We start from the raw sequence: 24618 nt of genomic DNA, 5'->3' as shown, positions 1-24618 counted from the left end.
GCGTATCTTGGATTGCTTCCCACCCCCTAATGTAGACCAGCCCTCAGGACCCTGAGTAGTCCACTGACACATCCAGATTAGCTTACTCATTAAGGTTCTGATTGAGCAAAATACTAAAGCATAAAACTTAATTCTAAGTATGAGTAATTCCACTGACTTCAACAGAACTACTCACATGACTAAAGTTAGGCATATGCTTAATAGTTTTTGGAAAGATTGTAGTTATTTTTACAGTTATATCAATCTTTGGACTTTAGATTAAAAAAACCCTCAGATCTTGGCAGAGGTAACAAATTTCAAAAGTCTAGTGGAATTAGAAGCTCTGCCAACCAAACCGCTTGGGTTCAGAAAGGTTACAAACCCCTCCACACTAAATCATTGATTAGAATACTATGCTGTTTTATTTTTCATTTAACATATCTTGTTTTGACACTTGGTCTATAATTACAGCAAATATAGACCTTATCAGAAGAAAATATTACAGTTCACAGCAAGTTATCATACATAGTTTTTTGTAGTGCAACACACCTGGGATACGTCTACACAGCTGCTGAGAGGGTGCTTCCCAGCACAGGCTGACAGTCAGGTGCTAGCTCTGCTCAAGCTAGCATGCTAAAAATAGCAGTGAAAGCAGTGTAACACGGGTGGTGGTTTGGACCAGCTTCCTGAGTGGGTATTCAAGGGGTCCAGGTGAATTTATACTCTGGTGGCTACTCTAAGCTGCTGCTGGACTGCTATTTTTAGCGCAGTTCCTTGAACAGAGCTAGTCTGTGTCTCTACCTGCACTGGAAAGCATCCTCCCAGCAGCAGTGCAGACACACGCTAAGGAAACCCAGATTAAAAATGCAGCAGAATGTACTTTAAGGTTGCATTAAAATATCCATTAAATTAAGACAGATGCATCAAGAATTCTCATATGCTGCTCCTCCTCCCCTACTTCTCTTGCCTAGTTTTCCACCATTGACCTTTGTTCCTGCACTACCTACTCTTCTTTTTACCTACCTTCATTCTAGAGCTGGTCCAAAATTGGAATTTCTGTTAGGTGGGAAATTCCAACTTTTTTCTAGGAAAAAAATAATCCTAATCAGAATGAAAAAGTTGAAATTTCCCATAAAATTAAATTTCCAATAAATAAATAAAAATATAATTTGGGACAATTAAAACAATTTGATTTTGACTTATTTAAAATTTTAAATACAAAATCAAAAAATAAAAATAACTTTCTAACCAAAAGTGTTGTTTTGAAATGAAAAATCCAAACACTTTGTTCTGATCAGGTTGAAACATTTAGTTTCGATTTCCATCCTTTCCCCCCAAAAATGAAATTTTGTTGAAAGTTACACATTCCTGTGGAACATGGTGGTTTTGATTAATGACATTTTCCAACAGAAAAACAATGCAATGGAAAAATTCTGACCAGCTGTGCCTTGTTCTTGGTTTTTAAAAATCAGAATTTATAAGCTTTGTTTTCAAACACATTTATTTGAATTCTCCTCTCTCTTTTTTGTACTCCCATTCTTTGTCCACTATGTTCATTTTCTAGTTTGTCACATGTAAACTGCAAATTGTTTGGGGCAGGGACTGTTTTTCCTTCTCTCTGTGAAGTATCATGCTAAATTATGGTACTACAAAATAACAGTTTAAAACTTTAACTAGATTTTAACCAAGTTTCTGTCTGGGAATTTATTCTTCGGGCATACAGCACACCCAAGTTTATTTCTGCAGTTTCTGAGCCTGGATATTGCTGCAATCTTCCGTACAGATGGGAAAAGGGTATTATATCCTCTGCGGTCAGTGAAAGGAATTTAAAGCAGAGAGACTCTGTTTATTTTTAATGCAATAGTCACTGGCCAGGATTAAAAAATAATATCGAGTTCTTCAGAAGTGTGAATTAGTAAGGACAAAAAACCCTCCAAAAGTGGGATGACAGCTGGCTGGAATAACTGCTGCTCCTATTCCCAAATTTACAGTTCCTTCTTACAGCTTTGTTGGAGTTTAAGCAAACTGTGAAGTGGTTTCAGCAGCTTCTGAAGGATGACTGTTTATTTTGCGTTTCGCTCACTTGAAACATATAAGTATCCAAGTCAATAAAGGTGCAAGAAACAAACATCACCAGTTCTTTTATATTCTCTATTTGTCTTTCTGTAGGCAAGCAGTTTGGGGTTATGGAAAAGGGTATTAAAAACCATCTCTGCATAGCAAGGAACTGGTTATTTTGTTAAAAATAATAATTTGCACTTCTGTAGAGCCTACCATTTGTGGACCTCAAGATACTTTATAAATGTGAATGAATAAAGCCCCACAACACCCTTATGGGGTGAGTATTATCATCCTTGATATGAAAACTGAGGCACAGAGAAGTTAAGGCCCAAATTTTCAAGTATAGGCACCCAAATTTCGAGGCTATCTTGAGGGGCTGATTTTCTGCAGCTCCCATTGACTTTGATTGGGATTTTGGGTATTCAGCACTTCTGAAAATCATGCTCTAGGGGTGTCCCTGATCTAACCGAGACTGCTTTTTCTATGGCTCACTATTACATTTTAATAAAATGCTAAAACAGGATGACAATCTTTTCCGTAAATCTGCAAAGAAAGGGAACCTTTAAAAGGTAGGTTATTTTGGGCAGAAGGAGGTGGGGGGGACGGGACATAAAAGTCTGACAGCATTATTTCCAATGAGAGCATAGTTCAGAGTGAAGACACAGTGATCGTCATTACTATGATTTTAATAACTCAGCCTCCACTACCCCTGAGAAATAAATCCTGACTACATATATTATATTGCATTTCTAGAATTTTGCTCACACACTTGCCATTAATGCAGTACACTCTAAAGACACTGATGGCCCAAACAAAGTTTAGCCCTTGTCCTTTGTACTTGAAAGTCTGCCAATCTCAGGTAAAAATGAGTATTACTTAAACCTGAAAAAAGGGATGAAATAAGTTTGACTAAAATCCCAAATTATCTGAAGTTTCTTTTCAGACTCTGAATATCCAAGAAAAAGCAACAACAACAACAACAAAAAACCACGACATTTTATCCCCCCATTATGCTAATGCAAATCCATAGGCTCTAACAGAGTTAAAGGGCTGGAATGGAGAACAAGATTTGGCCCAACATGTAAAAATAAATACCCAGAAAAATCTGCTGCAGTGCAACAGAAGACTGGTTTAATTTTTCTTTTGAGAAAGCAGCAACTCTAGATTACGTTTGAAGAAGACTAAAAGCTGTACCTAAACTCTGTCTGCCCCACCCTCAAAAATGTAAGACATTTATATGTCGTGCATATTATAGTCTGTGGATTGCATCCACATTAAAAGGCTATCTAGGCTACAATGGTATGTCAGAAGATTTAATTAGATTGTCATGTTAAAGCTATGAATAGGCAGATTACTATCCTTGTCCCATTAGCACCCTCATGACAGGGCATCATCCCTTTGTTGGGAATGCAGAGCTGAAATAAAAAAGGCATTTTAAATTATTGAGGTCAGCAAATACTTCACAGGTGTTAATTCCTGGGAGAGTTGCTTGTCAACAGAGCTCTAATAGCTTCCTACTGGCCTGAGTCCAAGGGCCTGGATGCAGCAAAATATTTAATACCTGCAGCAAGATGCTGGATGCCCTCAATTCCCAATGCGCTCTATGCCTTCTGGATACTAATAGAACATAAATAATAAAGTAAGACAATAAATGTAATGATACCCCTATTGAGGTTGTCTGTGAGCCTCTACTGATTCAGCTAAAAGGATTAAGCCCATTGATGCAGAGGCAACAGCAAACTCATAAACCTCTGTCTGTAGTCTACCCACTTTGTAGTGGGGACAAAATCACACTGTATTAATGTGGGTTACACAAATATGGTGCTTAAATCAAACATGCTATCCAGATTCCTAATCAACTGTTAAATGGTAGACCAAAAGACTGAGGAAATATTGGGGCCACACCACATATCTTGACAGTACCAAACAGACAAGTTGTCCATGAAATTCTCAAAATGGGAAATGTGAGTAGTTGGATTTTAAACAAACCTCATTGCTTAGTGTCTCTGCACAATCTAATCCAATTTGATGAGACTTACTGGCATGACAAATGTGGCCAGTGTTTAAAACAAATAAAAATAAATAAAAAAAAAAGATACAGATCCCTTTGGTTTCAGAATGGTAGCCGTGTTAGTCTGTAGAAGCAAAAAGAACGAGGAGTACTTGTGGCACCTTAGAGACTAACAAATTTATTTGGGTATAAGTTTTCGTGGGCTAAAACTCAGAATCTGCAAAGGATAGGGTAACACACTGGGTTTGAAGTTTTTCCCCATGTCCATGTGTCACTGCTGTCCATTTCCAATACAATAGTATTAAATATTACACATACAACACAAGGAAAGAAAGAAATAAAATACAACCTTTTAGGAGAAACAGCTAGCTATTAAAATTAACAGGATAGAGAAAAACAAAACAAAAACAAAAAATTGTCAATATGGCTGTCACAGTCCATTTGGGGCTGATGGTCCAGCACTAACTTTTCTTTGGCCAGTATAGTGCACTTAAACATTGTAATAGTGACCATTAGCACTTTTATCCCCCCACCCTCTTGCAGGCCCATTAGACACACAGGGCAGATGCTTTTCCTTTGGCTGCCAAAAATGAATACCAGCTTCTGCATGGCAAATATTAGTCACCCTTTTATGTTACTGCCTCTAAATATAATCTGCTTTAACATTTCTTATTGTGGACTGGAAAGACTCTGGGGAAAACAACTTTTCTATAATAACCCATACTTTCCATACAGATCATTGACAGCATTTTGTACAGGAATTTCATACAGACTGTCATGAAGCCTGTTTGGTTGCACAGCAGTATCACAGAATATTAAAATAATGCATTAGTATGATTTGGCAAAATGGCCGATGTTGGTATGGTGGGTCCCATACTTTTCTTGGCAGGCTGGTGGAGTGGGGCTAGGATGCCACCCCTTGCCCCTGCTCTTGGGGTGCCAAGGGCCCCGCTAGTGGCCCAGGAAGGTGGCAGAGGAGGGAAGCGGGGAAGGAGTCTGGGTTTGCTCCTTGAGCTGAGGCTCAGCCCCTCTCAACCCCTGTGGGTTTCTTACCCTCTTCCCCCTTGGGTAGGGTTACTCTCGGTCCTTGATGCTGCGGGAGGGAGTCTCCCTGCCCTGCTGGGGCAGGGTCTCCCTTCCTCTAGTTCTCCGGTCTTTCAATTCTCAGCAACACACCTCCCAACTCTAGTCCTCTCTCCTTCCTCGCACCATCCTGTCTGCCTGAAGCAGGGTTTTTTATTAGGTTCCTGACAGGGCCTTAATTGACTACAGGTGCTCCAATTACAAGTGCTCCCACTGGGGTGCGGCCGAGGCCGCTCCAGCCCTCCCGGTCCAGCCCAGCACGGCTGGGGTCCCGCTGGCCCACCGTGGCCCCACCATTTGGCTGACCTGGCGCAGCCAGCTGTGGGGGTTAATGGTTAAGGTCTGGTTAACGGTAAGCCTAATGCTTACCGGTTAACCTTTTACATCCCTAGTTTAGGGACACTCCCTTGGATATGGCTTACAGAGCCCAGATAACAAATTAATGCTGCTTTAATCAGTATTAGCTTCCACTGATAAACACACACAAAAATAATCAAAAAAAATCTCCAGCATGTTTCTTAATGGAGCAAGCCACAGTTTTTCCTGATGTAACAACGTAGCCTATCTTGATGCAAAATCCTAGTGGAGACCAGGTCAATCCAGGGCAGGGGGTATAGGGTTAACCTTGATGAGCTACATCACAGTAAAAGCAATCTGTATCTTGTCTCCACTAGGATTTTACATTAGGATAGCTCTCAATGTAAACATCCCCCCCCTTTTTTTTTTGCATTGAAAGCAGTGTTTTTAACCCCCCCCCCCCCCCCCATTACGCAGTGGGAAGGACTAGCATGGTACATCATATCTCTGGCTGAATACTGCAAGAGCATTGCTTGCAAACATTGATTCAAATTCCAAAAGCTTAATCAATTAGACCATGTTCATGCTCATTCTAGTTACTATTTACAAACATTCACAAGTGGTTTTTTTTGTACAAATACCTGGAGAAAGACTGCTCTTCATATGTATTTGCAAACAAACAAGAAATTGCTATTCTTTTTAAAAAAATTGTCACCCAAACAGGGAGTAGAAACAATACTATGTGACTTCCATGACCAACTGCACACCAATAACAGCGACTAGTACACAGTCAAAGTGAACAGGTGGCATTTAAACACCACATTAGTCTGCACAAACTTTTGAACAACTAGAAATAACAAGTAAGCTTATAAAACTCAAAGTTTGTTTGCTAACAACACTGCTCTACAGCCAAAATGCTTCTGAAATAACTGTAGTCAAACTTCACTAATTCGGGTCACTGAGAACGAAAATGATGCTTAAAATTGTTGATTGGCTCTAGTTTTCAAGATATGCTATTGGGTCAGTATATACGACCCTTGACTTGGGAATGGCAGAGGATAAGTGAGTTATGAAGGGAAGGGATCTCAATTTAAACCAGAAATGACTAAAATACATCTTTGACTGGATCTATGAATAAATCTATGACTAGGTTTGGACAGTACTTGCTTTTTAGGCAAAACAATGAATGATGCAATCTGAAGCTGGTATTGCATCATACAGGATATGAATTACATCATGTTATTCCTAGAAGTCATGGATGATGCAATCATAATGAAGCTTACATCACTCTGCTGAACAAATTGCCCTATATCAGCTCTAGAAGTCATACAGTGTCCTGCTTACTGGTCAGTGTTTGATTTTGCAAAGGGACACGTTTCTGTTTAGCCAAAGTGAGCAGAGATGCCTTGTACTTGTGTGAACAGTGCAGATAACTTCTGCTATGCTTGTGGTGAAGTGACTTTTGCATCACAAAAGCGCAGTATAACCACTATGGTTAAGAAAGCCTATCACCTTTATTTTGGCTGCAAAATTGGAGATCAGGACAGGAGGTGGGCCCCACACATATGCTGCAACACTTGGGCAACAAATCTTTGCCAGTAGTTGAACAGGAAAAGGAAATCTGCGCCTTTTGCAGTGCCAATGATTTGGAGAGAGCCAACAGATCATACCAGCAATTGTTACTTCTGCATGGTGCCTCCAGTTGGGAAAGGTGTGTCAAAGAAGAAAAAGTGGACTGTGCATTATCCAAACATTCCATCAGCTATACGCCCAGTACCCTACAGAGAAGGGCTGCCGGTTCCTGATGCACCAGAATCATTCTCACTTGAGTCAGACGAGGAAGAGGATGAAACTTCTGGTCCTGAACCATCAATGTCACAGGACCCACATTTTCTCCCATCCTCCTCCTCTGAGCCACACCTCATAACAAGGTGAGCTGAATGACCTTGTCAGGGATTTGGAACTACCCAAGAGTAAGGCAGAGCTGTTGGGCTCCAGACTACAGCAGTGGAATCTCCTGGCAGGTGATGTTAGGGTTTCCATGTTCTGTGACCGTCAAAAGGATCTTGTCCCATTCTTCTTCATGGAAGGTGATCTTGTAGCCTGCAACAACATCGATGGTGTGATGGCAACCCTCAACATCGTTCACGATCCAGATGAGTGGAGACTGTTCATTGATTCATCAAAGACGAGTCTTAAAGCTGTTTTACTGCATAATGGCAATGTTCTGCCATCAATTCCAGTTGGTCATGCAATCCATAGGAAGGAAGCCTATGACAACATGAAACAACTTTTGAGGCGCATAAACTATGACCAACATCAGTGGCATCTTTGTGGTGATTTGAAGGTTGTTGCTCTTTTGCTTGCTCTGCAGACTGGATACACAAAGTACTGCTGTTTTCTCTGCGAATGGGATAATCGTGCAAGAGATTCCCACTACATCAAGAAAGATTGGCCACTCCGACAGTCATTGGAGCCTGGGAGGAAAAGTGTTCAGCATCCACCACTTGTTGAATCAAGGAAGATTTTGTTACCACCCTTACACATCAAGCTGGGTCTGATGAAGAACTTTGTCAAGGCCATTGACAAAACACAAGCAGCTTTCAAGTACCTCCGTGGAAAATTTCCAAGGTTAAGTGAAGCTAAGATAAAGGAAGGTGTCTTTGTTGGTCCTCAGATTCGTGAACTTCGAGATGATGCATTTGACCATGCAGTGTGTGGCAAGGAAAAGACGGCATGGAAAGCCTTCCAGTTAGTGGCAAGAAATTTTCTCGGAAACAACAAGGCAGACAACTACAGGCTGTTGGTGGAAAGCCTCCTCAAGGCATACAAAAGCCTTGGTTGCAACATGTCACTAAAGATACATTTTTTGCACTCATCTAGATTTTTTTTCCACTGAACTGCGGAGCAATGAGCGACAAGCATGGCAAGCGATTTCACCAGGACATTGCAACAATGGAGAAACGCTATCAGGGCAAATGGAGCCCATCAATGCTTACAGACTATTGCTGGACAGTGACAAGAGATGCTCCATTTAATGAATACAAGGGACAAGCCAAGAAGCGCCGAGTAGACACTGAATAGGATTAAACTATGTACATAATAGTTTGCCTTTTGTTTCATAATAAATTTTATTTAAAAATCAGCAAAAGGGTTATATAAAGTGTTACATAAACAGGACAGGTGAAATATCATGTAAAGCAACCATAAACACATGAAAAGACCTAGGTTTACAATTTATGATTAAAACTCTACTATCTACACAATATACGTAGACATAAAATGTAAAAACTTAAATATCTTAGAAACAGTAGCCAGTTGTTTTAATTGTCATATTTGAATTCAGCACATCAAAATACATAATAAATAGCACATTTTATCTCTGAAGCAGACTACTTGTCAAAAATATTAGACCAGTGCAATTTGCAAACAGAAACTTGTTTTGGCTAAACTGAGATTATTATTTGCAAATAATAATTTGACCGATGCTGTGCCATCTCTCCTGCATGCAGCAGCCACATTTGGTCAGTATTTGCAATTGTTCTCCTTTGCACCACACACACAGGAAGTTTGTATTTGAACCTCAGCCATTTTATTTATTTATTTTTCTATACAAATAGAAAGAGTGGGACAAAAAAAAGCCAAAGCCGCCAACAATTTTTCCATCTACTGATTTGGTACACAAAAAAAAAAAAGACGTTATACGATCATCTCAGCCAAATACTTGTAGATGTTGCACAATTTACAATGGCCAAGTAAAAATATCCCTAAACTCCCCACCTCCAACAGAACACAGAATTATGGGTCAGATCCTCAGCAGTTGTAAATTAGTGTAGCTCCATTAGCATCAGAGCTACACCAGATTATTCCAGCTAAAGGGTAATGTGCTGTAATGACAATGTAAAGCAACTTTTCACTTTGCTATTTTAAAGCTGTGTAATTTGAATGTTAGGGTTTAGATTTACTTTGTCCTCGAAGGATCCCTCCTGCACAGGATATTCATTACATGTCTGACCACAAATCAAGATACACAGTAATTCATGTGCCAACACTGCTCTTTAGGAATCTCTCTTCAGGAATGACAACACTGCATAATGTATTTGTATCGGTATTGTGGAAAACTCAATGATACATAAGTAATCTTTTTTAAAGAAAAGAAAGTACTTTGTAGCAAGTTGGTGTTAATATTTTTTGTCACTCCAAGTACATAAAATATTTGAAACAGAGGTTTTCGTTTCCTTGTGGAAAAGCATTAAAAAAAGTAACAAGAATGAGGCAGTATTTCTTGTAGTGACATATGCAAAAATTATTAGTGCATATTCAGGCCTCTAACTATTGCACTATATTGTTGAATGAAACAACACGTTCACACTTGCTTTACTACTAGGATTTAAAAAAGATGTGCTTTGTTTTGGACAGGAGAGCACTGCAGAATCTAAATAAAGAGCTAAACGATTTGAGAGAAAGAGCACCATCCATCTAGGAAGAGACCTACACCCTATTAATCCTTTTGGCTGGGAATCATTCACTCAAGGACTGATGAAGTGGTTTTCTTCTGAGGTTACAGTTTAGGGTTGGTGGCTTATAGCTCACTATAAAGACAGCAAGCTTGGTCCAGTACACTTCAAAGATATGGTCCATGTCATAAGAAACTTGCAGTTGAAACAGATGGACAAGAGCAAAAGGAAGGTTCTCTCCCCCGGCTCAATTTTTAATATAACAAATTTTCCTCTAATACATCCCTATTTAATGTGGTCTTCTACTTTACAATGTTTGTATAGAATAAACTGCCCTGTCAATTCTGGGTGAAGTTTTTGAACTTTCCCAGCCTGCTTGTTTCCAAGTTCTCTTTTGTTAGGACTTCCTCACTCCCATCCCAGCCATCCTTAATCAGGTGGGCAAGACATGGAGCACCACAGGCTTTGCATTTGTCCTGATCAGATATTTTCTTTAAAAACAGGCTGTTTGCAAACAAACTCTTTGGCCTGGATCCTCCCAGAGACCTGTGCACAGAGGGGACTCCCCACATGCAAATGAACTTCTCCTGGCATGGAAGGTGGGTTCAGTCACCTGTACTGCACTATCTCTCTTCCTCTAGACCTTGCAAGGGCAGCCTCTGTACCCAGAATCTGTGTAGGGGGAGAAGTGGTGACTGGAGGGGTTGGGAGAAAACATAACCCTCCCCCTGACAAGCAGAAATGCTGTTTTATCTTTTCCATATGATCCCTTCTGGGGACCTCAGAAGCAGCAGTGGCCTGGGAGAGCTCCTGGTATCCAGGGACATAAGGGGTAAACCAGTAGAGGCCAGAACCAATGCAAAGGCACATGGACTCCATGTAGATGGCCTTGGTCCCCTGTAGGTGCCTCAAGATCTGTAAGGGAAAAAACTGCAGAGTTTCCCTGTCAACCTGGAAGGAGGGGAGTGATGCCCCATATTGTACAATGAGGATGTATTTATTTATTTGGGGATAGCAGGGGAAGATATTTTTAAGTGATCTTCAGAGATCATATGGCCCTTGATAGTGCTGTTTTTTACCCAAAATGTAATGCCCGCTCAGAGTTTAAACTAAGATCCTACTGCACCTGCCAACAAAGATTGGCCTGACCATGTTCTGCAGAACCCAAATGCAACTAGAAAAAGGTCATTCGCTGGTTTTGGATTCATAGGTGCCAGGGCCGGAAGGGACCATTTTGATCATCTAGTATAGCACAGGCAATAGAACATCCCCAAAGTAAGCTCCTAGAGCAAATCTTTTAGAAAAAGATCCAATCTTGATTTAAAAATTGTCAGTGATGAAGAATCCAAGGTGACCCTTGATAAGTTGTTCCAATGGTTAATTACCTTACTATTAAAAATGTACCCATTATTTCCAGTCTGAATTTGTCTAGTTCAACTTCCAGCCACAGGATCATGAAGGTCATCACTTTTTGTTATATCTTTCTCTTCTACATTGACAAGCCCATTATTGACTATTGTTCCCCATGTTGGTACACAGAATCTGATCAAGTCTTAACTTTTTCTTTAAGATAAATAGATTGAGCTCCTCAAGTCTATCACTATAAGGCATGTTTTATAATTCTTCAATCATTCTCCTGGCTCTTCTCTGAAATCTCTCCAATTTATCAGTGTCCCTCTTGAACTGTGGGCACCAGAACTGTACACAGTGCCAAATACAGAGGGGTAAAATAATCTACCTACTCCTACTCGAGATTCCCCTGTTTATGAACCCTGGGGTCACAATAGCCTTTTTGGCCATAGTGTCACATGTTCAGCTGATTATCCACTATGACCCTCAAATCTTTCAGAGTCCAGCTTCCCAGGAGTCCCACATCCTGTAATATGACCTACATTCTTTGTTCCCAAATGTATACATTTACTGATATCAAAACACCATTTGCTTCTGCCGGCTTCTCAAGAGATCCATATACCTCTGAATCAATGACCTGTCCTCTACATTATTTACCTCTTTCCCAATTTTTGGGTCACCTGACAAACTTTATCAGTGATTATTTTTATGTTTTCTTCTGGACATTGATAAAAATGTTAAATAGTGTAGGGCTGATCCCTATTGGACCCCACTAGAAATGCACCTGCTTGATGAGGATTCCCTATTTATAATTACATTTTGAAAACTATCAACCAGTAATCCATTTACTGTGTGCCACGTTAATTTTATATTGTTCTAGTTTTTTAATCAAAATGTTGTGCGATAAAAGTCAAATGGCTTTCAGAAGTCTCAGTATATTAAAATCAACACTTGCCTTTATCAACCAAACTTGCAATCTCAGATTTCAAATTAGTTTGACAAGATGCATTTTCCATAAACCCATACTGATGGACATTAATTATATTACCCTTCTTTAATTCTTAATCAATCGATTCCCATATTAGCTGCTCCATTATCCTGCCCAAGATCAATGTCAGACTGACACGCCTATAATTACCAGGGTCTACCCTTTTTAAATACTGGCACAACATTAGCATTTTTCCAGTCTTCTGGAACTTCCCCAATGTCAAAGACTTATCGAAAATCAACATTAATGATCCAGCGAGCTCCTCAGTCAGCTCTTGGATGCAAGTTATATGGACCTGCTGATTTTAAAAGGTCTAAATTTATTGGTTGCTGTTCAACATCTTCCTGAATGGAAATAGTGTTACCATCATCAGTCATATGACTGCATCATCTATTTTTTCCCCCAAATAGTAAACAAATATTAATATAACTCGCACAGATACAGACAGACATCTTCCTCTCCAAGTGCAAACAGATGGACATCATACCAAATGGACTGAAGGTAAAAAAAATCCATTGCATTCGACATACTACACCGACTATGGTGAGAGACTGTTCCACACACTTTTTTTTATAAAAATCTGTTAGTCTTTAAGGTGCCACTGGACTCCTTGTTGGTTTTGTAAATATTTATTGAACTCTTCTGCCTTTTCTTCATTATTATTGATAATTCTACCATTTCCATCTAGCAATGGCCAATACTACTATGTGGATTCTTTTTGTTCCTGATATACTTTAAAAACTCCTCCATATTGTCTTTTACTCTGCTGGCCATAGATTTCTCCTTGTGTCCTTTTGCATCCATTATCAATTTTCTATAATTCCTAACTTGTTTTATATTCATTACGATCAACTTCCCCTTTCTTCCATTTTTTTAAATAGCTGCCTTCACGTCTCCTCTAAACAAGGCTGGTTTTCTAATATGGCCTTCTTCCTTTATTGGTGGTTTTTGAGCATCTAGTAAACTGCTCTTAATCAATTTCCAATTATCACTCACATTTTTCTGCTCATATTCTTCCTCCCAGCTGATTTACCTCACTATTGTTTATCCAGTTTTGTGAAATTGGCCCTTTTAAAGCATGAAGTTTTAGGGGAAAATGTAATGAATATATTACATTACTGAACAAATTCAAGGAATAACATTCAACAGCTATTCACTCCCATTTATTCTATGTACCGTGCCCAGCGCTATAGTTTGTCTCTATAATCTGTTCTAAAAACACATATTGAAGGTCATCACGGTGGAATGTTTCCCCACATTCTTCATTACTCTTCCTTTCAGTTATAACAGCAGATGCAAAGTGAGAAAAAAATTACAAAAGAAATGTATTCTTATGTCTAACATTAAACTTCATGGGTTAATAGTTTACAAGTCAACTGGGGAACATAAAAAGTGCCCAAATGTTTGCAATCTCTGAGAAAACCAAAAACACTCTATCGATACATGAAAAAAAAAAAAATTTTTTTTCAAAAAGGTATTAACCAAGCAAGTCTTCTAAACCTTACCTAAACTTAACCCTATAGAGAGCCTTACCAACCAAGTACACATCACAGAGTTAGATCACAAAAGACATAGTGTGTGTGTGTGTGTGTGTGTGTGTGTGTGTCTTTTCAACCCTTTCTAGAGTCTAATCTTGGAATGGAGCTTTACTTCTAGTTCAGGTTTAGGTCGCTCATATAGGTGGCATTGCTTCTAAGATGTAAAATATGTATCCGTTCCTTTGTGTCACACACAGTCAAAAATCACAAGGTAACAATTTCATTTTATAAAATGGTACACCTTCCCTCTATTTTCAGTTTTAACTAGGGCACAGCCTAACAGTGGTCATTGCAAGGAATATTTATCCTAGTCCTAGGCCAAATGTTATTTTGATGCCACCAGTGGGCCGTTCCCTAACTTTAACAGAAAATTAAAACAAACCCTTTCTGCCTGAAAAGTATTTTCTTTAAACACATGATTTATACTTTAATTCCAGCTGTGGAGAAGAAAAAAATTGGTGTCTCAGCAATTTAGCCATTTTTCCTGCACTGATGAAAATACATAAATAATTTCATACCTCACAGTAATCAATTATGTATCATTTGTTCATGAATTTTAAGCAATTAAGAAATAAGACGCTGACCAAAATTTAATGTTGTAATAAGAAATAGCAAAGATAACAGGACTATCTGCTGAAGAAGAGTTAAATTTTTTAAAGTGGTTATTTCTAGACAAAAATGAGAATAGTCTTTTAATCTACTTAAAACTAGATTTAAAAATTAAGAAAATTTCAACTTTAGATATATAAGCACCACTTTTGTGCCCCCTGGTGCTCCTGTTTTGCAGAGCAGAAGTCATTTTTGTTTGCTGAACACATAAACTTCTACATTTGTGTCATCAACAGTGCTACTGTCCCATATTATTTAAAAAGGCACATATATACACTAGATTTTCTGGGTTTTTTTCTATTTTTACTTATCAAAGAACACTGTGATAATCTAGATAATTATTTTCTTTACAAAAGAGCATTTTGTCATATTCTATACATGCAACAGGATTATATTTATGATACCTTATAAATAGGTCACATATCACATTTATTTTCATGTCACTAGTGGTATATATTATTACCCTCAGCTCTCAAAAACTCACCTCATCATCATCCATTATATGCTGCTTTGCAAATTCATACATTTCCGTCTGAAGTGTGGTTATGTTATAATATCGAACTGCTTCCTATCAGGATAACAAAATTTCCAGATTATTTTTTAGGCCAAGACGACATTGTGAACATATTTCTGAATTTCTCCCAAGGCATCAGATATCACCTGTGACTATTCTAGCAGGCCCAGTTCCAAACTCAGCACTATTCTGGGTCAATTTCAAGATTGCCCCATATTTGCGAAAGGAAGATGGAAGTAACGAATGAACAAATACGCTAAGCAGAATATCTAATATTTTCAGTGAATCCTTCCAATTGTGTCATCCTTTTGAATCCTCTTGATGTCTTAAAAATTAGCCAGTTTGAGACTAAATGAACGAGATCCCAAAGTAAGCAGCTATAGGGTCAAACCATAGCTGGCCTTAGTGTACGTGTTCATGAAGAGGCACAAAGTGAGTGGTTAGTGTGTTTGATGGAGCCTAGGTCTCCTTCAACACCATTCTATGGAGTTGGCCAGCCATGGGGTGAGATGCATGCTGACAGTGCTCTGGAGCACTTTTTATAGTGGGTGTGCTGAAAGCCAGCTAATGAAGCTGCAAACCATGTGTGTTCAAAAGCAATGTGAAAAAGCACAATTCCCGCTCATACCACACGGGTGCAGCACAACTCTGGGATTCTCAAGAATCACAAAATAATGCTGGATTTCAGAGTAGCAGCTGTGTTAGTCTGTATTCGCAAAAAGAACAGGAATACTTGTGGCACCTTAGAGACTAACAAATTTATTTGAGCATAAGCTTTCGTGGGCTACTGCCCACTTCTTCAGATGCATAGAATGGAACATATAGTAAGGAGATATATATATACATACATACACACACACACACACACACACACACACACACACAGAGAACATGAAAAGGTAGAAGTAGTCATATCAACTCTAGGAGGCTAATTAAGTAAGATAAGCTATAATTGACAGGAGGAAAAAAAAACAACCCACTTTTGTAGTGATAATCAAGATTCATAGACTCATAGACTTTAAGGTCAGAAGGGACCATTATGATCATCTGGTCTGACCCCCTGCATGCTGCAGGCCGCAAGACCCTTCCCTGGACTCTGCCGTTGAAGTCCCCAATCCTGTGTTTTAGTGACTTCAATCGGCTGAGACCCTCCTGCTAGTGATCCCTGCCCCATGCTGCGGAGGAAGGCGAAAAACCTCCAGAGGCTCAGCCAATCTACCCTGGAGGAAAATTCCTTCCCGACCCCAAATATGGCGATCAGTAATACCCCGAGCATATAGGCAAGAGTCTCTAGCCTGACCCTTATTGGCCATTATGCTATTCACGTACCATTGCTTGGTTTTCCTTGGCTACTATGTTTTACCCTTAAACCATTCCCTCCATAAACTTGTCCAACTTAATCTTAAAACCAGACAGGTCCGTCGCCCCCACCGTTTCCCTCGGAAGGCCGTTCCAATATTTCACCCCTCTGACGGTCAGAAACCTTCGTCTAATTTCAAGCCTGAACTTCCCGCCGGCCAGTTTGTATCCATTCGTTCTCGTGTCCACATTAGTACTAAGCTGGAATAATTCCTCTCCCTCACTTGTATTAACCCCTCTGATATATTTGAAGATAGCAATCATATCCCCCCTCAGCCTTCGCTTTGTCAGACTAAACAACCCAAGCTTCTCTAATCTCTTTTCATACGACAGGTTTTCCATTCCTCTGATCATCTTAGTCGCCCTTCTCTGCACCCGTTCCAGTTTGAGTTCATCTTTTTTAAACATTGGAGACCAGAACTGCACACAGTACTCCAAATGAGGTCTCACCAGCGCCTTATACAACGGAAGCAGGACCTCCCTATCCCTACTAGATATACCTCGCCTAATACATCCCAAGACCGCATTGGCTTTTTTCACCGCCACGTCACATTGTCGACTCATAGTCATCCTGCGGTCCACAAGGACCCCTAGGTCCTTCTCCTCTTCCGTTACTTCTAACCAATGCGTCCCCATCTTGTAACTAAAATTTTTATTACTTATCCCCAAGTGCATCACCTTACACTTTTCACTATTAAATTTCATCCTATTTCTGACACTCCAATTCACAAGCTCATTCAAGTCTCCCTGCAGAATATCCCTATCCTCCTCCGAGTTTGCAACTCCTCCCACCTTCGTATCATCCGCAAACTTTATCAGCCCACTCTTGCAATCGGTCCCGAGGTCAGTTATAAATAGATTAAATAAAATGGGTCCCAAAACCGAACCTTGAGGCACTCCACCAGTAACCTCCCTCCAACCCGACAATTCACCCTTTAATACGACCCGCTGCATTCTCCCCATTAACCAATTCCTTATCTACCTCTGGATTTTCATATCGATCCCCATGTTTTTCATTTTAACCAATTCCTCATGGGGTACTGTATCAAACGCTTTACTGAAATCCAGGTATATTAGGTCCACCGCATTTCCTTTATCTAATAAGTCAGTTACTTTCTCAAAGAAGGAGATCAGATTCGTTTGGCACGATCTGCCCTTCGTAAAACCATGCTGTAATTTATCGCATTTGCCATTAACCTCAAGGTCCTCAACTAGTTTCTCTTTCAGAATCTTCTCCAGCACCTTACACACTACTGATGTTAAACTAACAGGCCTATAGTTACCCGGGTCACTTTTTTTCCCCTTTCTTGAAAATAGGAACCACATTGGCTATTCTCCAGTCTAACGGGACCACCCCCGAGTTTATAGATTCATTAAATATAGTCGCTAATGGGCCTGCTATTTCCCGCGCCAATTCCTTCAATATTCTCGGATGAAGATCGTCCGGTCCACCCGACTTAGTCCCATTAAGGCGTACTAGTTTTGTTTCTACCTCGGATGCGGTAATCCCCCATCCCGTATGCCCCTCTGTAACGGTGCTAGTATCCCTAATACCTTCATTGGCCTCATTAAACACCGATGCAAAATATTCATTGAGATATTGCGCCATGCCTAGATTATCTTTAATCTCCTCTCCGGCTATAGTCCTCAGCGGTCCCACTTCTTCTTTCTTTGCTTTCTTCCTATTTATATGGCTGTAAAACTTCTTACTATTGCTTTTAATTCCCCTCGCTAAGTCCAACTCTTCCCGGCCTTTGGCCTTTCTCACTCTATCTCTACATTCTCTGACTTCACTAAGGTAAGTTTCCTTACTGATCCCTCCCCCTCTTCCACTCTTTGTACGCTTTCTGTTTTTTCCTAATCGCCCCTTTGAGTCGGTCGCTCATCCAGCTCGGTCTAAATCTCTTGCTTAGTAATCTTTTTCCCTTTTTGGGGATACAGGCCTCCGACAGCTCATGCATCTTTAACTTAAAGTAATCCCAGGCTTCTTCTGCCTTTAGATCCCTTAATACGTTTGCCCAATCCACTTCCCTTACCAGTCCCCTTAATTTGTTAAAATTGGCCTTTTTAAAATTATAAACCCTAGTCTTTGACTTAATTCTGGTAGTCCTTCCATTTAGTTTAAACCGAATTAGCTCATGATCACTGGAGCCCAAGTTGTCCCCCACTACCACTTCCTCAACTAGGTCCTCACTACTTACCAGAATCAAATCTAAAATGGCCTCCCCCCTCGTCGGTTCAGCTACCACTTGATAAAGGAATTGATCAGCAAGCACATCTAGGAACATCTGAGCCCTATTATTGCTACTAGCGTTTGTTCCCCAATCTATATCCGGGAAGTTAAAGTCCCCCATAATTACACAGTTTCTATTAGTATTTACCTCCCTTAACACATTAAATAGTTCCTTATCCATATCCTGGGTCGATCCCGGCGGTCTATAGCACACCCCAAGTACTATCCCCGGAGAGGCTCTAGTAGTCCTTTTACCCAGCTTGAGTATCGCCCAGACGGACTCCGTGTTATCTATTCCATCCACTATTATTTCTTTACAGCTTAATTCACTATTGACATACAATGCCACCCCCCCACCTTTACCTTTATCCCGGTCTTTCCTAAACAGCGCATACCCCTCCATACCTGCGTTCCAGTCGTGACTGGCCCATTTCAGACAGTTGACAAGAGGTGTGAGGATACTTAACATGGGGAAATTGAATGAATCTATCTGTGTAATGACTCAGCCATTCCCAGTCTCTATTCAAGCCTAAATTAATGGTATCTAGTTTACATAGAGTTTCAGTTCAGCAGTTTCTCGTTGGAGTCGGTTTTTGAAGCTTTTCTGTTGCAAAATTGCTACCTTTAAGTCTCTGAGTGACCAGAGAGGTTGAAGTGTTCTCCTACTGGTTTCTGAGAGGTTATGCTCAAATAAATTTGTTAGTCTCTAAAGTGCCACAAGTACTCCTGTTTTTTGTTTTGTTTTTTTAAATAATGCTAGCTTTGTTCTGACAGCACCAGTAAACTTTTCACGGTGAAACCTGGGGGTGCGGCACCTGCCGCACCCCTAGTTCCTGTGCCTATGCATGTTGAGATATAGTGCATTGCCCTCTACCCAGAGTGGTGGCTGAACATCACAATTTATCTTATAGTAAACAGTTGCTATGTTTGGTGGTATTTCCACCATCTGCAATGTTTGTCCCATATAACTCTTTCGTGGAGGGTAACAGGAGAAAAGACTCCTCCTCTTTCACAAGAGTGTCCCAAGCATAGCGTACCATCAAAATGCAGCCCCTGGCCAACTTAACCCGGTGTAACTGCTAGGGGAATGCAAAGCAGGTCAACCGTGGGATTTTCTGCTGGGCAACTCAAACAACAAGCAATTTCCAATCATTTTTGGAGGATCAAAGTATAAGCACAATGTAGTTGTATGCATTTAAAATAGTACATAAACATACAGGTGATGCAGGCTTTGAACTCCTGGAAAGTAGTCAATGAATCCTACAGTGTCAAAGTATGGGCGTCTGTGCCTCTTTCTCTGCATTCCACATCCCAAATGTATTTGCAGGTGGCTAATTTCTTAGAAATTTTACATTTATGGCCATTACATAAGTCACTCCCTATGGATCTCGCAGCCATGCTGAAGACCAATGTTGAAGTTCACTTCTACTTTGAAAGGGGACTACATAAAAATGGCACCGTCTCACACACCAGATCTGTTCCCTGTGTGAGCTCAGACTCATATCTGCTGGCTGTTGAGACAAAGATTTTACTGCATTTTGCTCCTGTTAGCCCTGCAAAGCCAGCACAGTTCAGGGCTTGTCTTAACTACAAAGTTAAGTCAAAGAATAACTCGCGTGTTGCTCCAATTCAAGTCTCATCCACACACAAAACCCTTAAACTCGAGTAGCCCTGCTTTTAACTTGAGTTTGTTGACCTGAGAGGGGATATAGGCTCAAAGTTCAAGTGAACACAACTTGACAGCTGCTAACATGATCACTCTACAGTGTGGATTCAGGCTAGTGTCATTTGAATGCTGCTTGTCCTCCAATGCCTTCCCACAATTCTCCCCTAAGTGCCCAGAAAGGACAGACAAATTCTCTACAATTCACGGAGCGGTTCAGGTTATTGCAGTATTAAGAATCATAGGACATGCACCTACACGTCTAAGTGCCACACATGAATGAGTGTGGCCCCAGTGTGGATACAGCATCTTGAGCGTTATTTCACAGTGGCTGCTCTCACTCCAGCTAGGCTAACTCAAATTAACTGTGCAATGAAGATAGACCCTAAGTGAGTGTGAGCCAGATTCTATTCTGGATCATGCATCATCAACAGAAATGTTAACTAAATTCCAATCAGTTATACATGTGCAAACCCACTGAAGATGATGGGGTTGTGCATGTGTCACTAATGACATATTTTGCCTGCAGAACCATAGTACTGGAAAGAAGGCACGAGAAAGAACCAAGCTTCATTCTTGGTTCCCAGGCTGAGTTTGCAGAGCAAGCAGTTTACAAGTTTTTTTACTTGTAAACTAGGAACATTGGATCTGGAAGTCAAGCTGACGTTAACAGCACGGAGCCCCATTATGCCATTTTTAATGAGTCACTTTTCAAAGTATAGCTGCACTTTATCTTGGTTCCTTGCTAAACTGGTTTATAACATGGCTTGGCCGGCCTGTTTGGAAGAAAGCCATGTTAAAAGGTTTTTCAGAAGGCATTCTAGGTTAGGTGGCTAGGTGTAATACAGCATAGGTATATCCCAGCCACCCTGGCTATAAAACTGCTTTCTCAAAAACCTTTTTAATGTGGTTATTCCTGTCCACAGCAACCAAATGTGTTCTGAAATAGTTTGTGGAAAATAGCGTAAATATGGTTATCAAACATAGCTACATTTCAGTGCTTACAGAACTTAGAAAAAAAAAACAGGCAGCCTTCATGACCTGGGAGTGATTTGTTGACAAACAGTAAGTGACCAACAAGAGTCCCAATGCTACTGTGGTGCCACTTAGATCTAGAGACTTCCAGACTTCAGTGACTGGTTAGATAGCCCTTGCAGGCAGATAAAATAAACAAGTGTAGATAAGGTGGTAAACAGGCATGTTTGATATCTCAGTGAATTAATGTGTGCATCAGCATGCTCCAGCAGAGAGGGAAGAATTGTAAAATCCCTTCTCTACATATGTACGACAACACACTATACAGATATTTTCCACAACTCTTTGATTCTAGTAAGTGAATTGTATTTGACCAAAAAAACCTTTAAACAATCCTTCTCTGCCATAACTTCCATTCTGTTGGATTCAGGGGTAATATTAGGGGACATCTTGCAAGCAATTTACCCACTCAACTTACTGGTCTAGGCTGGAAATCTTCCTCTGTGAGTCCCCATTTGTCTTTATGGTATTGATAGTAGACCATGTTCTGTTTCATCACTTCATCTTTCTGGTCGAAGAGCATGTAGCTAGCAACACAAGGGGCTGCATTCTTCATGTCATTCACTGAATTAACAAAACAAACATAAGCCTGCAGAGAAGGTAAATGAGCAAACAGCCCACATTTCCCTTTATTATGCAAACTCAGGAAATTCAGGTGACAACAGGCGCAGTATTCCTCCTAAATTCTTCCCTCTTAACTGTATAAAATAAATAACCCTACTCTGAAAAGCTTGGACAGAACATTACCTAGCTACAACTTTGCTCAAGTAACAGGATGAATGATGTGTACTACTCAGAGGTTATTTCATAAGGTGACAATATGCCAGACATGCTCCAAAGAGCCCACTTCTTAACTGTGGAGATTGTTTGAAAGATCTGCAATTCTCTCACCATAAAAATGCAAGAGATAATCTTATAAAAAACAAAAAACATAACCTAAAACTCTTCCTTGCATTCCAACAACCAGGGCAGTATGGGCCCAGTATCTTCCCCCATTCTGTGACATTTTTCCATGGTGAAACAGTGTTAAGAGAATGAGGGAAAAGCAAACAGGAGGTAGATAATCAAATAGCACACACAAGAGGCAAAAAAGACCCCAACTCAAGCCTGAATTTTACCCTCTGATAGGAGTCAGCAAGAGCTAGGCATGCATCCAAAGGTAGAATTTGGCTCTTAAAATGCAGGTCTACACCTAAAAAGAGACAAATTCTCAGTGATCTTCTTATCAAATGTGTTCCTTCTAACTGCCAGCCCTTCAACCTCAATGTGGTCTTGGAAAGTCAAGCCAGACTCTTTCCTTTTATCATGGGGTATGTACCCCCATACAGATAAGGAATGGATTAATATGGGCCTGAGAAGCCAATTATACTACCTGGTTGCACCTGAAGATGGGCCTGGCTTAATTAAAGATGAAGCTCAGCTGGGGAAAGAGCTAGTCACAGTGACTATAAAGAGAGGAAGCACAGCTTATAAGGAGACAGTCATCCTTTTCTTGGTATTAGAGAATGGAGAGATCAGTAAGGTCACAGATGAAGGCCAAGGGAAGAGTTGACCCAGCACCTTCTCTCCTGAGTAGCAAAGTCTAGTAAGAGGCCAGGAAAAATACAGAGCAGACATTGGGGTGGCACAAGCTCTGGTGAAGAAGCCTGATAATAAGGCAGGATCTGAACCTTCAGAGAGAGCCCTGCAAGGTGTCCCACTGAGGAGCAAAGAGGGATGGAAAGTCACACCTGAAGACAGCAGAAGTTGGTTTAAGTTAGTACTCTTCGCTTCGGGATTTTGTTGGGGGATTCTGGGGTGGGAGAGAGTCCTGGCCCGGAGAGAAGGGTAAACGTGGAGAAGCCTGCTGACAAGCTATGGCAGGAAGAAGTCCAATGAGGGAGCAGCAAGGAATCTGATAGAGCAGACCTTGGTTGCTGGTTACAGGGTCCCTGGAATGAAACTCAGTGTAGTGGGAAGGCCTAGGTTCCTCTACCAGCTTCTGGGGAGGGCAATGAGAGGCCCCTGACCACCCCAAGAGAAAGGTGGTGAGGACTACAGGGGCCCATTGGGGGCAAAGCCCTTTTGTAAGGATGCTAGACTTTTTCCATTGGACTTTGTTTGTTACTCTGGAAATGGTGGAACTAAAGCATAACCTGGCCGGAGGGTTGTCACAAGAAGAGGTAGACTACTACAAGGACAGAGTGGCTATCAGCAATAAGCGCTAGAGGTGGTGTCTGCTGTGCCATGTCCAGCCATGAATGGGTGCACAGTAAGTCAACCCTTCTACACCTTTTTTCACATATCCACAGCAATAAAAGTTCAACTGGTCAAATTAGGCTTTTGTTACACCTGCCTTCAGAGAGCTGCAAAGGTGTAATTGATTGGAAATTAGTAAACAATTATTTTCTAAACAAGGAACAGAACCTAGCTCTGTCTCTCAGCTGTATTGTCTCTGCAGAAGTTTAAAAAGTTTAGGGAAAAAAGCAGGGAAAATTCTTCTAATCACTGCAGTCAGCAGATGTGATTCTGAATACATGCAAGAAGCAGATCTGCTGAGAAAGCAGGGGTAATGTTTACAAAGTCACTTTTAAGAGTACAACTGCACTTTAATAATTGAGGAGTGTTCACAGAGCCAGCCAAAGACAAATGAAAAAATATCATAGAAAGTCTGCAAGGAAGCTTCCATACAAAATTGTAGCCATATCAGCAGTTCCCATACCAAGTACACCCTATGAATACCTCGTTTGCCCAAACCCCTTTATAAAAATTATCATTCCTGAGAGAGTTTGCAATAATAGGTTCCCTCTTTATGCATGTCCCCAGTTCTAGTCAGATGAATGAGGTCCTACTATGAAAAGAAACAAATGTATGAAACAGTTTGCAGTCCTCTGTGATGGAAAAAATACTACTTGTAAAATTAATTTTCAATGGTTTGCATTATATTTGATGCACTGCCTCTAGGTCACAATTTCTCTTCTTCCTAGCTAAAATAGTTGGACGTCCTTGTATAACAAAAAAGTCCCCAGTGGAGACAAGCACTGAGAAAGACCAGTAGATTGTACCAACAGGAGATAAAGGAATGCAGCAGAATGTGACAAATAAAATCATGCTTATTCTGTAATTGTCTAAGATGCAAGTCTTCATTTCTCTAATAGAAACCTGATTAGAGACCATTAACAGCCAAGCACCTCCTACAACTTCTGTCACTTCAGTAGCAGTTGAGGGGGGCTCAGCACTTGGCAGGATCGGGCCATAAAATGCTTTTGTCCCGTATCACTTTCATATGGGGGCTATTCACCTCTCCTCACATATGTTTGTCTCCCATAGATATCAACAGCACTTACACATGCCCAGGGAGAAAGGAGACTAGACATCTCAGACTTTTAGGTCCAAAACAGATTAATTGCAATTTCAAGATGCTATAAATAAAATATTCTAAACCATTGTCACTAGAAGTGA

At 40.4% G+C, this 24618-nt stretch overlaps 1 protein-coding gene across 1 annotated transcript in view; it reads right to left on the bottom strand.

The window, feature by feature from the left end:
* CRTAP (cartilage associated protein) overlaps positions 1 to 24618 on the bottom strand; it is a 42132-nt gene that overhangs the window by 6069 nt on the left and 11445 nt on the right. The window contains exons 5-6 of the mRNA XM_034761026.1: positions 21596 to 21741; positions 14858 to 14941 (exon numbers count right to left, since the gene is read on the bottom strand). Of these exons, the coding sequence (XP_034616917.1) occupies positions 14858 to 14941; positions 21596 to 21741 (230 nt within the window). The remainder of the gene's footprint in view (positions 1 to 14857; positions 14942 to 21595; positions 21742 to 24618) is intronic.

The sequence above is a fragment of the Trachemys scripta genome, chromosome 2 (assembly GCF_013100865.1).
Source record: "Trachemys scripta elegans isolate TJP31775 chromosome 2, CAS_Tse_1.0, whole genome shotgun sequence".
NCBI classification, from domain to species: Eukaryota; Metazoa; Chordata; order Testudines; family Emydidae; genus Trachemys; species Trachemys scripta.
Note: the sequence above shows the minus strand (reverse complement) of the source record. Positions and strands in the feature narration are given on the sequence as shown.